The sequence below is a fragment of the Denticeps clupeoides genome, chromosome 10 (genome assembly GCF_900700375.1).
Source record: "Denticeps clupeoides chromosome 10, fDenClu1.1, whole genome shotgun sequence".
Lineage (NCBI taxonomy): Eukaryota > Metazoa > Chordata > Actinopteri > Clupeiformes > Denticipitidae > Denticeps > Denticeps clupeoides.
The window spans coordinates 17724535-17741566 of NC_041716.1; the positions used below are offsets into that span (position 1 = coordinate 17724535).

General features: G+C 41.1%; 2 protein-coding genes across 5 annotated transcripts; one reads left to right on the forward strand and one right to left on the reverse strand.

The window, feature by feature from the left end:
• The first annotated feature begins 79 nt into the window (after nucleotides 1–79).
• edem2 (ER degradation enhancer, mannosidase alpha-like 2) lies at nucleotides 80–7372 on the forward strand. The gene is made up of 11 exons (XM_028994719.1): nucleotides 80–276; nucleotides 639–749; nucleotides 1497–1536; nucleotides 1634–1739; nucleotides 1869–1994; nucleotides 2900–3111; nucleotides 3294–3435; nucleotides 3564–3688; nucleotides 4072–4216; nucleotides 5205–5326; nucleotides 6750–7372. The coding sequence occupies exons 1-11, from the start codon at nucleotides 158–160 to the stop codon at nucleotides 7221–7223; spliced, it is 1722 nt and encodes a 573-aa protein (XP_028850552.1). The 5' UTR covers nucleotides 80–157; the 3' UTR covers nucleotides 7224–7372.
• Nucleotides 7371–15648, reverse strand: LOC114798772 (NUAK family SNF1-like kinase 2). Of its 4 annotated transcripts, none has more exons than XR_003751116.1 (8): nucleotides 15389–15648; nucleotides 13306–13426; nucleotides 13012–13163; nucleotides 12228–12293; nucleotides 11687–11806; nucleotides 11025–11157; nucleotides 8941–9651; nucleotides 7371–8890 (listed from the first exon to the last, which is right to left on the reverse strand). XR_003751116.1 is itself a non-coding variant. In XM_028994721.1 (8 exons), the coding sequence occupies exons 2-8, from the start codon at nucleotides 13394–13396 to the stop codon at nucleotides 9369–9371; spliced, it is 744 nt and encodes a 247-aa protein (XP_028850554.1). In that variant the 5' UTR covers nucleotides 13397–13426; nucleotides 15389–15648; the 3' UTR covers nucleotides 9230–9368. The 4 variants fall into 4 exon arrangements, 2 of the variants coding, with proteins under 2 accessions (XP_028850553.1, XP_028850554.1); XM_028994721.1 differs by lacking the exon at nucleotides 7371–8890 and having other exon boundaries at nucleotides 9230–9411; nucleotides 9513–9651; XM_028994720.1 differs by having other exon boundaries at nucleotides 7371–9651.
• Between the last annotated feature and the right edge of the window lie 1384 nt (nucleotides 15649–17032).

A 17032-nucleotide genomic window follows, 5' to 3' on the forward strand; every position in this document is an offset into this window, starting at 1 on the left:
GCTGGTGACCGCTGTAAACTACAGCAGATCCGCCTACGTCACCATTCGGATGTGCGCGTGCGCGCCCGTGTGACCTACTTCCGCTCTCTCACGTCAAGTCTGGCAGCGCCGCACAAATGCTTCGATAGGACGCAGTATTCATAAATGAATGCATTAAATGCATTATTTCTTCATGAATAAACTCCTGTGTACTGTTTTATACGCCACGTACATCTTCCCCGCTGTCAGTTATGGTCAGGCGAGAGAGATGTCGGAAGAAGAGATGGCCCAGTACAGGTGGGTCACGTAACTCCCGACATTTATTAAACGCATCGATGTTTCATTCTGTTTCTGTAATGGGGTTCTGCTGTGAGAAATGCTATCAAATTTATGATTTATTGTGACCAGACGGTCCCTGGGCAATTCAGGTTTCACAGACTACTTCTTGTCTTTTGACTGGGGTTGTTTCCTTTATTCATATTAACATTAGTGACACGTGCAGGACTAGAAGAGTCTAGAAAAGAAAAAAGCTAGAACTCATTTTTATCCACAGTTGTTAATGTGGCCACCTGATCGGTCGCTCTTGGCTTAAACTGCCGAGGAGTTGTTCTGTAGTAGAATTGCACCATGACTGTCATTTACTATGTTATGTCCTACAGAGAAAGGGTAAAGGCCATGTTCTATCATGCCTACAACAGTTACTTGGATAATGCTTACCCATACGATGAGCTGCGACCTCTGACCTGTGATGGCCAGGATACATGGGGCAGGTGGGCAGCACTTTACTGATCCAGTTCTGCACCTGACTACACTCGCTGCACATCATTGACCTTTGACCCTTGAGGAGGCTGTTCTAGCCTCATTCATGCACCATTTATTTAGTCTGCATGACTCCTCTTGCACTGCTAAGACTTCACCCAGAGCTTCACTTCCATCTTTTATGTCAAGGGAGGGAAATGATCTTATCATTTTGCATATATGTTGATTTTGATAGTGATCAGATTTATTATGGAGAACCTTATCACTGGAAAACCAGATGTTTTAACTGACAGTTTTCATGCACCCTACTTCCTCATCCTGGATGATTTAAACCCGCTTCGGTCAATGCGTCACACATCCTTTCTTTTCCTCCGTTTTGTACTACACAAATATTTGGACCACACCCACTACCAGTCCTTGTATGCAGGCACAGGCAAGGACTGGAAACCTTTAGAACTAGATTAAATAACTCAACCACAGATGAGAACAATCTAGGAATGACCAGGCCAACCAAAGACAGAGCATTTGTCCTCAAGTGCTGATGGGCGACCAGAGATGTTACACACAGTTTTGAGGAACTTCTAACAAAAATTAATTTATGTTCTGTGCTCAACAAGACTCAGTGTCCACTATAATGGACAAATATTCTCAAAGAAAAGAGTCTCAGTAGGCTAGTGTGTTTTCTGCTTAGGCTTTTTGAAGAAACTTTCCTGTGAATTGAGGAATTAATTGTGTGTTTTTTTCCAATTTCACTGTAGCTTTTCACTTACCCTGATTGATGCCCTGGATACCCTGTTGGTATGATTTTTTTCTTAATTATTAGGAAAAGTATGCTTTGTGGTCAGGGCTTTTCATGTTTGATGTCAGTACACCTGATATTTGTCTTCTGATGCAGATATTAGGAAACCGCACAGAGTTTCAGCGTGTCACGTCGCTCCTTCAGGACACAGTGGACTTTGAGATTGATGTCAATGCGTCTGTGTTTGAGACCAACATCAGAGGTAACTTCAACAAGCTGATGCACCTCAAATCCTGTCGGAATAGAGGGGGAACTTGTTTGACAGAACGCTGCAGGTCCTCTGCGCTCCACAGCGCATGGAGGACTGAAATGTGACCAATTTTGTCTGCAGTGGTCGGTGGCCTTCTCTCAGCCCATTTGCTCTCAAAGCAGGCTGGGGTGGAGTTAGAGGAGGGCTGGCCCTGTTCAGGGCCGCTACTACGTATGGCCGAGGACGCTGCGCGGAAACTTTTACCAGGTGAGAAGCCACAGGATCAGAAATGGGAAAAAAATGCACCAAAAATACCACAGATACCTTAATTGTTTTTCACTACAGAAAGCTCTGTATAAGCTGAAATGAAGTGGTTGACATAGTGATAGAAACAGGTAGACTCATCATTCTTCCTCCAGATTGCTTGACATTTCACTCCCAGCAGCTGACAGTAAAAACAGTGTTAGTGGTGACTGGGTGAGGAGGACGTTGGTGACTGGGCGATCAGTGGAAGATCCCTGTGACCTTCGCTATTGTTGATGACTGTCATGACTGTGACCTTTTTTTAAAAGACACCTCTGTATCCCATTCACCTAGTGTCAGCACCACTGCCAGTTGATATAAAATCAATCTGCCAAAAGGTCACAGAACATTAAATTGATTTAAGACTCTCTGGAGAACTTTGTTCCTGTTTGTTTGCCTGTGTGTGTTTAAAATTACTTTTTTGCATTTATTAACATTTAAAATACATCTCGAACCAGGATGTGAATATTTAACCTAACAACATAAAAATAATAATAATAACATAGTAGTAGTAGTTTACTAGGTAGTTGCCTAGTTGGTTTTACACATGAACCAGAAGAGCGCAAAGTCCCAGGTACAAACCCCACTTACCTACCATTGTGTCCCTGAGCAAGACACTTAAACCTGAGTGTCTCCAGGAGGACTGTCTCTGTAACTACTGGATAAGGGTGTCTGATAAATTCTGTAAATATTAATGACCACACATTTGTCTTGGGTAACATACTGTCTGGATGGCCCTAAATCCCACTTACATCCATTGTATCCCTGAATGGTTAAAAGATAATACTATATCTAATATCTTCTAAAACATGTATAACCTTAAATAAGTTTCTGGCTATAGTTGACTGTCTTTATTGACTTGTGTGCAGCATTCCAGACTCCCACTGGAATGCCCTATGGCACTGTGAACCTACTGAGAGGAGTGAACCCAACAGAGACTCCTGTGACCTGCACCGCGGGGGTGGGCACCTTCATTTTGGAGTTTGCCACCCTGAGCCGTCTGACAGGCAATCCCGTCTTTGAGGAGGTGGCACGGAAGGCCCTTCGCGCTCTCTGGAAGACGCGATCAGACATTGGACTGGTACGCTTCAGGGTCTGGACTGGGGAAATCCTGCAGTATTGCTGATAATGACCTGAAAGCATATTTTCTGCTTCAGCTGTGTATATAAAGCACAACCTAAGTTGTATTACTATTATTATGCCACGTTTTACACCTGCTCATAAAATATATGTCTTTATGATTTGTTATTGAACATTTTTCAGGTGGGGAACCATATTGATGTCATTACATCCAAGTGGGTGGCCCAGGATGCAGGGATTGGTGCGGGCATCGACTCATACTTTGAGTACCTTGTGAAGGGTGCCATCATGCTGCAAGATGAAGAACTTCTTTTCATGTTCCGGGGTAAATTACATTCTGATTCTAGTCACCGAGGGTATTTCAAGCTGATTTTTTGTCTTGTTAATTAATGTTTGTTAATACAAATTCTAAATCGTTGTTCATATCTGGACACAATTTCTGTTTGTTTCCAGAGTTTGACCGTTCGGTGAGGAACCACACTAAGTTTGATGACTGGTACCTGTGGGTTCAGATGCATAAGGGAACAGTGTCCATGCCTGTTTTTCAGTCCCTGGAGGCATTCTGGCCAGGACTGCAGGTACAGAAATAACCCATCTGACACGGAAGGCTTCTGTAATTACTTAATAAACAGAATTCAAATGAATTAAAATATGATGTATTTACATTTTCACTAATTTATCAGACACCTTTATCCAGAGTGACTTACAATCAGTAGGTACAGGGACAGTCCTTCTGGAGACACTCAGGGTTAAGTGTCTTGCTCAGGGACACAATGGCAGTAAGTGGGGATTGAACCTGTGGCTTTGTGGTTTGTTACCCACTAGGCAGGTTTGTTACCCACTAGGCTACTACCACCCCAAAAATCACAAACAACTCCTTTATCATGCCTTACAGGGCCACTTTTGCTACAGTGTTCAGGTTATTTGTGTGTTTTGTGTGTCTGTGTTGGAAAAACACCAGAGCTTGTTAGGCGACCTCGATAGTGCCATGAGGACCTTCCATAACTACTACACGGTGTGGCGGCAGTTCGGTGGGCTGCCTGAGTTTTACAGCATCCCCCAGGGGTACACAGTGGACAAGAGAGAGGGCTACCCACTGCGACCAGGTACTAGCACATATGTGAAACATAGGGCTGCTTGTTATGTAGTAAAACAAAATTGTATTGTAATTGTGAACATTTATATTTTGAGTATCATGATGTAGATTAAACATTTACCTGCAGATATAACAGCAAAAAAACACAAATGTGAAAAGTTCCTTTAACATTTTATGGTTAAATTATCCAAAATTAAAACCAGGGCTGTGGTTATTTGGTAATTGCTGTGAGTCTGGCCTGTGACTTGGATGCAATATTCATCCTAGCCAGAAACAGTTCATAAATATGGAGATGGAGAGTTTTAGGGCTGATTCAGATTGAATATTTCTAAATGGAGACACACAACACCTAGCCATCGGTAGCATTGCCACAGCTACGTGTGCGTCCATAGTGCGCCTGCCTCTAGGTATGTATTTTTTCAGTCTTACAGAGATTGGGAATCAGGTTTGACCAGGGGAAAATATGTAAATGAACATGGTAGTGGCACACTGCATCAACTGAATAAGTCATTTGGTGCAAATTAAAAAACTTAAAAAATTACTCTTTGACATGCAGAAAAAAAAAAACAAAAGCAGTTTGCACTAAATTTTATTTCAGTTTTAATTAATGTCGGTCTGCAGGATGTTTAATTAAAGTGTACAATTAACTGCCCTAGTTAAAACATAATATTAATATTGGTATTGTGAAAATCTCTGTAGCATCTTCCAGCCCTTATTCTAGTACCACTGAAACATTATTCTGATTATTACTGACTGTAATCCACTGTCAATTCTGCAAACACACAGCAAGTGATCCTTAATTGTTCTATATTGAGGATAGTAAGAATAAAAACTATGCTGCATTTAAACACTCAGCAGCTGTGAATATTAACAACAATCTCAGAAACTCTAATCATGAAAAGGGAGCCTGAGTAATAGGAGTTTTAGAAGGTCAGGCCTACTGTATGATATATTCCTCTATGTTGCATTAATATCCTTGTATCTGTGTTGGATTTCAGAACTGATCGAAAGTGCAATGTACCTGTACAGAGCCACTGGAGACCCAACGTTTCTGCAGCTCGGCCGCGATGCAGTGGAGTCTATTGAGAAGATCAGTCGAGTCAAATGCGGATTTGCCAGTGTGAGTTTCTCAATCATTAAACCTTTACACCAATTATGTGAGTACATGACACACACAAACATCATTGAAGACCGTGTTTCTTTCTTTATGTTAATCATGAGCTTTTGACCTTGTATTAGAAAACAAGTATCATGCTTAGCTTCAATTTGATAACAGTTCCACAAATATCTGTACACTTCAGAGCAGGGCACAGCAATGTCTATATTTAAATAATCAAGGACCAGTCATGTTTTACCACAATGCCAGTCTCTAATATTACAGAATATTATTACAGTCTGATATATATGTAGGTAGTGCTGCACGATTAGTCTAATCGCAATCGTAATCGCGATGTCAGTCTGTGCGATTACATGAGCGCAAAAAGCTGCGATTTAAATGTGATGTGTTTGGTCACATGACTTTCGATTCGGTTCAATGGAGACCTCAGATTCGTGACTCACATAGACATATGGGGGTACACGAACGTCAAAGTCGCCACCATATTGCGATAGGCTGTGCTGTGCAGTGAAGCATATACATGTCTATGGAGAGACTGCTTGTGCTACTTGGGGCTGTACAAACCGCTGTACGCTCCAAACCAGATCCCGGGGGATTACATTTCATAGGTAAGGCTGGACAATTGTTTTGAATATATTTGGCCATTATAAAATCCCGTTTTATAAGTCTTAACCTTAGCTAAGATAGGCTAAGCTAGCGAAGCTATGCATTCCTGTGTTCAAGTCAGCCTCCAAACAACGTTTTGGCTAAACGTAGGCATTAACTATTTCGACTGTTCTTAGCTGTTTAGTTAACTTTTTTCAAACTTTGAAGGTTTCCTAAAGAAATTCACCTCAGTTTACAAATCTTAACCTTAGTTAAGCTAGCAAAGCTATGCATCCCTGAGTTCAAGTCAGCCTCCAAACAACTTTTTGGTTAAACGTAAGAACTATAATACGATATTTTATAATGGCCAAATATAATCAAAACAGTTGTTTAGCCTTACCAGGGTTTGTCGTTCAACAGTAATGTTTTTTTTTAAGGAAAGACTTTTTTGTGATTATTTAATTTAGTAGAATATTGTATTTTGAAAGCACTGGGCATTTCAAGTTGTTATAAGTAGTTTGTATGTTTCACTTTGAAATTTCACTATTAGTAATTTGTATGTGACTTTTCATTGATATACAAGCAAGTGCCTTTTATCATATCGCAATCGCATATTGCAATATTGATCTCAATAATTGCAATATGTCTTTTTCCCCAAATCGTGCAACCCTATATGTAGGTCATAATTCCAAGAATTGGATTATGACCTTTTAATTAGAACCAAATGATGGACTAAAACTACTTTTTGTCAGCTCAATGGGCAATGTTTAATTTACTAACTGACTATAATTAAAGTGCAATTTGTTAAATTAATAAAATGTTTTTGTTTCATTCAACTCAGATAAAAGACATTAGGGACCACAAACTGGACAACCGCATGGAGTCTTTCTTCCTGGCTGAAACCATTAAGTACCTCTATCTACTTTTTGACCCAGAGAACTTCCTTCACAACACCGGCTCTACGTTTGATCTGGGTGGGCCACAGGGGGACTGTGTTCTGGGGGCAGGGGGTTACATCTTCAACACAGAGGCACATCCGCTGGACCCTGCTGCCCTGCACTGTTGCAGCCGGGCACAGGAAGAACGTCTGGAGCTCCATGAGCTTCTTCTGACACTAAGTGAGCCCCATGGCACCTCTTCCAATGGAACGCAAAGGCGAAGTGATTCTGAAACGCCTGATCCCAGCACTCTGGGCTCCAGAGAGAGCATTGTGATGAAGCCTGGGAGCCAGAGAACCAACACACTGTCCTGCCCAACACAACCTTTCAGTGCTAGACTGGCAGTCATGGGACAGGTCTTTAGTGACAACACATAAACTCAATGTAGATATAATCTATCTATTATATAATATATTTATGTGGAATTCTGCTGAATGTATTTACATGCATTGAGTGTATTTCAAGGAATGTGAACTTTTTCTTAAAATAAAGTCAAATTCTATGAATAAAATGATGAAAACAGCAACATATCAAAAAATTTTATCATGTCTTGGGGGAAAAAACAGCATTGTAGTAAAATAGGGCTGGATGAGAGGAAAATAAATAAAATGATTTGTTAACGTATAAGATATTTTCATGGTACAAGGGCCATGTTCCCTAAAGTCACGTTCACCTGTTAAATTAATTAAATTAAAGCTGGTTTTAAATTACAGTAGTGATTACATACACCATGTATAATGTGTATTAGGACTTTAGGGAACAGAGGGAAACAGGAGAAATGGAGGAGATGGATGGTGCTCCAGGGCATGGCCGTATGGCAGATGAGGGTTTAAATCACCCAGAATGAGGAAGAAAGATTTGTGAAAGCAGTCAATCATTGCTACAGTCTTCTCATATTTCAAACTTAGTTTCTAAAAATATTATTCTAGACGGTTTTGTGGGTGTAAGAAATAATACCAATGAAATCAAAATATATTTGTTGCAACTACTTTCAAAATGATCATTCTTTGGTTTTAGATCTTAGACAGTTTCATCATTTGCCAGTTAATGCATAATATGTTAAGTATCACCACAGATACAGTGTTATTATTATAAAAATAACTAAAGTTCCTGTTCTGTTTCTCAAATGGAAATTGACCCATTAAGGCCAAAATGTAAAACCCCTTAAAGCACGAACAGATTAATGGGCCACACAGGACCAAATGGTGCAGCTCAAAGCGGATTTACTGTAACGCAGGCGCTACTGTTTCACGTTAATCACCCAGATGAGCTTGTCTGGCCTTCATTCTGCCGAAGGGTTTTTCTCCTCAAATGCCGATAATCTGAAGGCATTCATCCATTGGGGTTAGGGTTAGGTCTCTCTCAGCTGGCTTCTGAGAATTTATGGAAATTCTCCCTGAAGTGTAGGTTCTATTCTCAAGTTTTCCAAAATTCCTGTTTTAAGGACTGTTGATCTGGATGGGCCACAGGGGGACTGTGAAGTTATCTGTATCTGCCTCTACTGTAGTAACATTGAAGAGGAGAATCTAACTACCATTTTGGTTTTTGGTGATATTATATCTGTCACCCAGAACATGATTTTTATAGATGTTTTAAAGGTCCCTATGATGAAAATGTCACTTTGTGAGATTATTTAACAGTAACACAAGTTCCCCTAGCGTGTGTCATGGTCCTGCAGTGGCTAGAAATCTAGAATTGCATTGCAGTTTGGATTCATTTTAAACATCATATCAGGGGCCCTTTAAAACAAGAGCCCTGTGATTGTCAGCTGTAACTCACACTACTTCCTCATTCAGGATGATATGAACCTGTGCTGGCAAATAATATGTATCAAAAAAGGGTTGTGTTCTAGCTAAGTGCACAGTGTCTAAGACTGTATCTATGCACCACCATTTTCAGACTGGTGCTCGACACATTATACGTTGCTATGTTATTATGCTATGACTGCATAATAACAGTCTTATTGACTTTCAACACTTGGTCAGTGTTGAAAAAAAAAATACTCTGAACAAGATACAAGATTCAAGTCTGAAAAACAAAATATCTTCTATATCAGTATTACCAAAGAAGCAGTTGAAGACATCCAACCCATATCCAATCCCTGGGGTTTCTTGTTGTCACTTTGTCCCTCATGCAATGGCTTATGCTGCATATTGGTTTTGGGAAGATCTTTTGACAGGTTCTACCTTTCCAGCTCATCCTCTGGACTGGCCTCATTTCTCTCCGTTGGCTTGTGGTGGCCGATGCTAGCTGACCAAGGCTTAGCTTCTGACTGAGGAAGCTTTGAGTCGGATGTGAATTTTCTGTTGTATTTCAGGATGCTCTTTGTTCTCCTGCAAACCTGTACTTTTTCTTGATCATTTCTTGATATTATGCTGTCACCGTAGCAACTGGTGTCATCTCTTGCTCCAACTCTCAGTTCTAGGGGAGGGGTCTTCAGAATGCCTTTCTTGGGAAGTTTAGAAGGCTGGTGGTGCTGGGGAGTGGCTAAGGAGTTCAGATTACATACTTGGGTGGAGTTATCAAGTGGGTGTGTCTCCTTCCTGCAGCACAGCATCAGGCGCCCTGGAGAATATGGTGGACAATTAAGCTGGAGCTGGGAGTTGGATGGTGGACATTCCAATATGTCATGACGGTGGGCAGGTAGAGACATGTCCTCATGGCACCTGGTGCAGGACGTAGACGTAGAGCAGGGAAGTGGGCCGTCACTTCCGTTGTTCACCCACCAGTGGCTTGCAATGTCCTCCACTGTTGCCCTGTCCTCCACACATACAGTCAGCATCCAGTCAATCAGAGGGCAAGCATCTACCAGAAAAAGAAAACATGACCTAGGGTTATATATGTATTTTGCCATAATATTTAATCCAAATGAAACCCAGCCACCTGGGATACACGTGACAATGTATTCCTTAGTGCCGGCCCCAAGCCCAAGTAAACACGGAGGGCAGCTAGTGCAAAACTTTCCCATAACGATTATGTGGACAACCATACAATTTTCCATTCCGGTGATTAGAGCCTCAGTGGGCATTAGGGCCTCAGTGGGCATGTAGGTGAACGAAACAAAAGTAAAGAGGCAGTGATGGATAGGTATGGTAGCTTTGGTGAACACATTTTTTTAGAAGATGAAGGAGACTGCAAGGTGGTGACAGGAAGGACCGTTTGTGTCAGGCAGGCACCAGCAAGGGTGAAAGAGAAGGTTTACAGGACAGTTGTGAGTCCAGCGATGTTAAATGGGTTGGAGACGGTGGCATTGACATTAAGACAGGAGGCAGAGCTGGAGGTATTGATATTGAGATTTATATTGGGGGTAACAATGATGGACAGGAGTAGTGCATCAGAAGAGCAGTCAGGGTGGGATGTTTTGGAGACAAAGTCAGAGAGGTGAGACGATGGGTATGTGGGGAGAAGGATGCGGTGAGAGAGGAGTAGCATGCAGGGAGCAGCCAAAAGTATAAGAAAAAGATTTTCTGAAAATATTGTATGCGCCATTATTATTATTTTAGGCATGTTTTATTTAAAATACTGATATTTATGTTGTGGGCATCACTCTCATTAATAAAATGTACTCCTACTTTACCAAACTAACTTTTTCAGAACTTATAAAATAAGATTATCCTTTATTAGTCCTGCAAGTGGGAAATTCGCACATCATATATACAGGGTGGGCCATTCATATGGATACACCTTAATACAACGGGAATGGTTGGTGACATAAAACACATTTTATAAGTGGTCAGAAACTTGTAAATAACTCATGAAAGAATAAAGTTACATTAAAATCAATTTCTTGTGAAATTGCCAATAAATTTGATGTGTCACATGACCCTCTTCCTATCGAAAAAACAAAAGTTGGATCCAATGGCCGACTTCAAAATGGCCACAATGGTCACCACCCATCTTGAAAAGTTTGCCCCCTCATATATACTAATGTGCCACAAACAGGACGTTAATATCACCAACCATTCCCATTTTATTAAGGTGTATCCATATAAATGGCCCACCTTGTGTGTGTGTGTGTGTGTGTGTGTGCGTATATATATATAACAGCTCTACATTTGTCAGCACATTGCAGCAGCAGAGGGCAACATGCATAAATATTGCAGTACTGAAAGTGATACTGGTGATGTGACTATCTAGACTCAGGGGTCCTGCTGATGGAGAGTGTAGTGTCAGTGTACCTGATGGACATGGGGGTCTCCTGTATTGGCCCAGACTGATCTGTTGTCTCAGGCAGTTGCTTCCGTCTCCATCAAAGGGCATGGAGCCGTGGACCAGAGCATAAAGCAACACACCCAGTGCCCAGCAGTCCACCTACAGTACATACATACACACAAACATGCACACACACAACAATACTGCTTGTGAAACACATAAAATGTACACTACCAGTCAAAGGTTTGGATGCACCAACTCTGTGGTGGTTATGGAGATGGAGCCATTTTGAAGAAGTAAAGCAAGAAACATATTTAGTATTTTTGTATCAGGAGAAAGTGAAGTACGTTCGATGAATCTGTTTTTTCAGAGTCGCTTCTTTTTACTTTTATGACTGCTTTGCTCACTATTGTCATCATCAAAAGCCGCTTCATGAGAGAATGATAAGAAAGCCATCACAGCAAATGCTCCCTGATTTGGAGAGTCACAAATGTTTTGTCTTGTTAGCTGTTTATGTTTATTTCATAGTCCTGTGTCCATTGTCCATAGTTCAGTTTTGCTATAATGTAAAAAATGTAGGACCCAAATATGAGAAGGTGCATCCAAACTTTTGACTGGTAGTGTGATTTGAATAGAACAGTCTAATAAAGCAATGCACACACAAACACTTAAACACACAAATCCTTACCTCTGGTCCCAGGTAGGGTAGTCCATTGATGATCTCTGGTGATGCATACAGAGGACTCCCACAGAATGTGTCCAGTAATCTTCCCTTCTCATAGCGGTTAGAAAGGCCAAAGTCAGCCAACTGGGAAACAAATCAACCATTTATTTGACCTGATAATACTGAACACCGACTCTATGCCTTCATATCTGACATTAGTAACTATCTGGCATTAGCAGAATTTGTGTGAATGTGTCCAGGCCCACACCAGGTATTCACTAGGCATGAATTTTGTGTACGCCATTGGCACTGTCTGTAGCACAACAAATTGGAGGTCCAAACTAAGACTAAAATCAAAATAACATTTCATAGAATACTTGTAGGTGAGCTCAAGCAACAATTGATTGTAATGTAAAGTACCGTGAAAATGTCTGGGCCCACCAGATTTTTTTGCTTTCAAAAAGCCATTCTTTGTATGTCTCTAGAGAGACAATTTCATATCATTGTTCAAATGTATTTTTTATTTCTTCAAGCATGTAAAGACACATCTGAATAGCCTCCTCACCTTCACATCCCGATTGTGGTCCAGAAGAATGTTCTCTAGTTTCAGGTCTCGATGAACAACACCATTCTGAGGAATAAATATCTGAATTACATACATCCATCATTGGTAAGATGTCCACATCTGAGGGGGAAAAACAGCAAAAATATTTTTGACCTAAAACCGCCCTGAAAGCTCAAGTCAAGTTTTGTGTCAAATTAAGATTAAAGGATTTGCCAGATTTGAAGGCTGTGCTATGAGGGAGGCGGTGGAATGTGTGTCTGTAGGAATCTCCTGTCACAGTACATTTTTCTCCTCTGTTTGTCATGATCCACAGATTTTTGGCCAAAGCTCTTAGTTCTATTAAGTGTTAAGAGCATTAACATGTGTGTGTGAATGTGTGTTTGTGAAGTGTATGTGTTTAAAACGTGTGAAAGGGGATTAATCAGTTCTGTAATAAAAAAAAGACTTTTAGTCAGAATGAATTGGAGCATTGTAGAAATAGTGTGTACAGAATCATGGCACAGATTAGAAGTAGATTGAATAAACTGTAAATTGGTGTGTTTTTGAGAAATTTTCATATGATTCAATAGGTCTACAAAAGTAAAATAAATAAATAAATATTTGTCTCTGGTTTTGAAGTTACATTTGCTAGACGCACATATCCAGAGGTAGACTTTATGGCTTTATGGTTTATGTCTCTTACACAGAAACAGTCACACTTACAGCTTTTACTGACGTATTACTCCAGTCTCTTAAGACTATATAAAATATGTTTGTATCTGTGTGTGTGTGTTTGTGTACATACCCTGTGACAGTAATGCACTGCAGATACTATCTGTCTGAAGAAGTGTCTGGCCTCTGTTTCTGAGAGTTCCTCTCGTTGCTGAACATAGTCATACAGCTCCCCACCACTGGCAAACTCCATCACCATAACAATCTTCTCCCTGTTCTCAAATACTGTGCTCAATGCACGCATGCACACACACACACACACACACACATACACACATACAAATGGTTTTGTCTCTTTCAAGTGCATTTGTGAATGTGTGTCTGCACATAATTAAACCTATTTATAAGAGTGTGTGTGCATTCTCACCTTCATGTATACGGATGATGTTGGGGTGTGTAAGGGAGCAGATGATGTCAACCTCTCTCTCTAAGTGAGCTCCATAAGCCCCATCTCTCATTCTCTCCTTCCTGATACTTTTAATGGCCACCTGACACACACACGCACACACACACACACACACACACACACACACACACACACACACACACACACACAGCATCATTACATTAAACCCTCTGCAGACAACTGAACCAGACATTCCTCATCTTTTCATCCTCTAATCCTCACCCAATGAACAGTGGACCTGGTGAAAAGTCAAATGCTGCTTTGACCTACTTACCCACCCTTCTGTCATAGTTAGTGTGTGTGTCTTGCAGGAATGTGCTAAAAGGTTGGCATCTCACACCCAGCCCTTCCCTTCTGCTTTTTTGGCACCACTAAAGCCACTGAGCCGATAAGACACACTGGTCATTGTTCTCCTTCATGTCTCGTGCGAGTGTGAGTCTATGTATTAATGTCTTAGTGGGGACCGAATGTCCTCACAAAGTCATGGAGTCAGGTATGGGCTTAGATATAAGTCCACATTCCTGAAAAGTTTAAAGCACGTGTGTGTGTGTCCTCGTTCGTTGTTAAAGCCAGGTTACAATTATTTGCATTTATTAACCCTGTAACATCTGTCAAACAGCCGTTCCTTCTCATTATTTCATGTGTTTAGCAGAAAAAAGGGGAACTGTCTGTGGTGCTGATTCCTGAAGTGTCTGACTCCAGTAAAAAAAAAAAAAACAGCAGCTCCATTCACAGTATTTACATATGAATGTCCAAGGTGAAGTGTGTGTGTGACTGTGTGTAAGAGAGAGAGAATGGGTACTCAATTGGATGAGCATTTGTCCTCAGTGCCAAAAATAGATGTTTATTTCAATAAAAGATGACATGGGGACACTAAAGCCCGAGCAGCCAGGAAGGCCTCAAATCAGGATGCACGTGGTGTCAAGTGGCAGACAGTCAGGGGTCAACTGATGCCTTAATCTGATTGCCCACCAATATTATCTCTAATAAATCCATGTTTGTTTGTGTTAATGTGCGGGGGTCTTTGTTTTTGACTTTCAGGATTCAGACATACAGTGTCCTGACGGCAGGTTGTGTCCCAGATATTAAAGAGGATTTATATATCACTTATATACAGTACATTGTAAAACACAAACTTGACTAAAATCTGATTACAACAAGTAAAATGTGAAGGACACAATTTTTGGACCATCCTAACAGTAAAATATTGCATTTCACTGCACACTTTTCACAGTACATATGTTCCATTCAAGCTTGTTTCAAATGTACTGTATATTAAGAAGGTAACTGTACTTAATTTACTTGTGCTTGTAATCCATATAAAACATACAAAGAGAATGAATATTATTGCTAAAATATACCAAGGATGCTTTATTGTCATTCAGACCATGCAAACATGGAACGGGAGGAATTGAGTACTAGTAGTGATCATCAGCACCGCAACCATCTGCACACTTGTTACACCTTCATGACTAATTTCACTGGTTTTTAGCACTGTCTGTATTCTTTGTTTGTATGTCCTCTTGATACTCCTGCACTGCTCGTCTCGCACTGCCTGTGTCCCATGTTTTTGCACTTTATGTTGCCCAGTTTGTCTGCGTCGCACGTGTGTAACTTTGCTTGAATGTTACATGTAGCACCAGGTTCCGGAGAAACGTTGTTTCTGTTCACTCTGTACCATCTGACATGTATGTGACGGAAATGACAATAAAGCTGAACTTGACTATGACTACTGAAGCACTCCTGTACAATTATGATGAAATATATCAGTAAGATAGCAAAAAAAAAAAAACACACTAAAACCAATAAACCCATGTGAATGTCAACATGGATAATACATTGGTGAAATATGAAATATTATATTGCTTGTGTAAAATATTTGTGTAACTACTGTGTAAACATGAATACAGTTATTAATTATTTGTGGACATATCGTGTAAATATGAATACAGGTATTAATAATTTGTGTAAATCTTGTGTAAACATGAATAAAGTCATTCATCATATGAATAGCCCTATTTCATGGGTGTCGTGTTCTTCTCACCGTCTCTCCGCTCCCGCGCTCCACCGCCTTCTTCACCTTGCCGTACGCGCCCGATCCCAGCGTCTCCAGCAGCCGGTACCGGCGCGCCACGCTGTGCTTGTGCCCGTGCCGCTTGACGCTCAGCGGCTCGGGCGGGACGCGCTCGGTCGGCCCGGGGCTCCGGAGACGCGCCAGCTCCGATCTTACGGCTGAAGTCGCGCGAAGCAAACCATGGGCTCCGGTTCACGAATCGGCGCTGCGGCGCTCGCGTTCGAACAGACGATGCTCGGTACCAAAAGAAAAAACAACGGTGGCCGAGGCCACGTGGACGGCCGGTGGGCGGGACCGTCGTGCGACAGGCGCCTCCTCCCTGCCAGAAGTGGCCCGGTGGCTTCAGAACATTTCTGCCCAAAGACGCAACAGCAGTGAGCTTGTTGATTCTTATCGATTCTTATCGATTCTTGTGGATTCTTATTGATTCCATTTTGTTGGCGGTGCAAGTAAACAGGCTGTCCGCGGTGTGCCAGGAAGATTTGAGGGGGACACATTTACATTTACATTTACCGCAGTTATCAGACGCCCTCATCCACAGCGACTTACAATCAGTAGTTACAGGGACAGTCCCCCCCTGGAGACACTCAGCGTTAAGTGTCTTGCTCAGGGACACAATGGTAGTAAGTGGGCTTTGAACCTGGGTCTTCTGGTTCATAGGCGAGTGTGTTACCCACTAGGCTACTAGCAACCTAAGACAAATATACTGTCTAATTATTGAGCCAATTAAGCAACAGACAAATAAAGGGAACAGAACTGTAGCAAATTACGAATCAAACAGAAACATCCAAATGCAAATGAATTGCTGTAATGAAAACAGATTTTTAAAATGAATGTTCATGTCTGGTGTGTGGTCTAGACACTGTAAAAGTCCATAACGTAAAGATGTCCCTATGATCGTACACATTTGTTTTTTTTTTTGCATTTGCATTCCATTTGCATTTGCCAAAATTCTAGATGCCACTTACAGATGCAGTGTGGGTTGCTCCAACCAAATAATATTTCAATAAATTAAAATTGAGATGTGCTAACCAGGGTTGTCAAATAAATGCACATGAACTAATTTTATATATGATCACCAGGTACTCCACCAAGTTTCATCTTACAGCGGTAGGGATCTATAGCATGCTATATGTGAGAAAGTATTACAGTTATGGATTGAATACCAAAAACCAGCACCGGTAACAACATCGCTCCACATAGTTCAACATAATTTGCACAGTTGTGGGTAGCATTGGTCGGGAATCTGAAGTGTACTTTCATCTTTTCCTACTTTTCCATTCCATTTCTGGAAATTTGTGGTAATGCTACTGGTTTAAACGATGTATGTAGTTATATTTATTCATGACCTACAAAAGGATGTTTTTTAGGTCATGAGCTTGGTTCAATCACGTTAATCAAGGTAATGAATTATTGCCTGACTGTCCTGCTGAGTGTCTTTCCATTGGCCAGTAGGAGGCGGGAGCACTCAGGCTGAATGTTGGAAGTATTTTAGAGCCACTCTACCCAAAACGTGCTTGGCAACAGGAGCGATGTAAAGAAGCTGCCATTTGTCTTGCCATCAACTGAACTTGTGCAAGATGTCCACCTGCTTGGCTGTCCTGCTAAAAACGA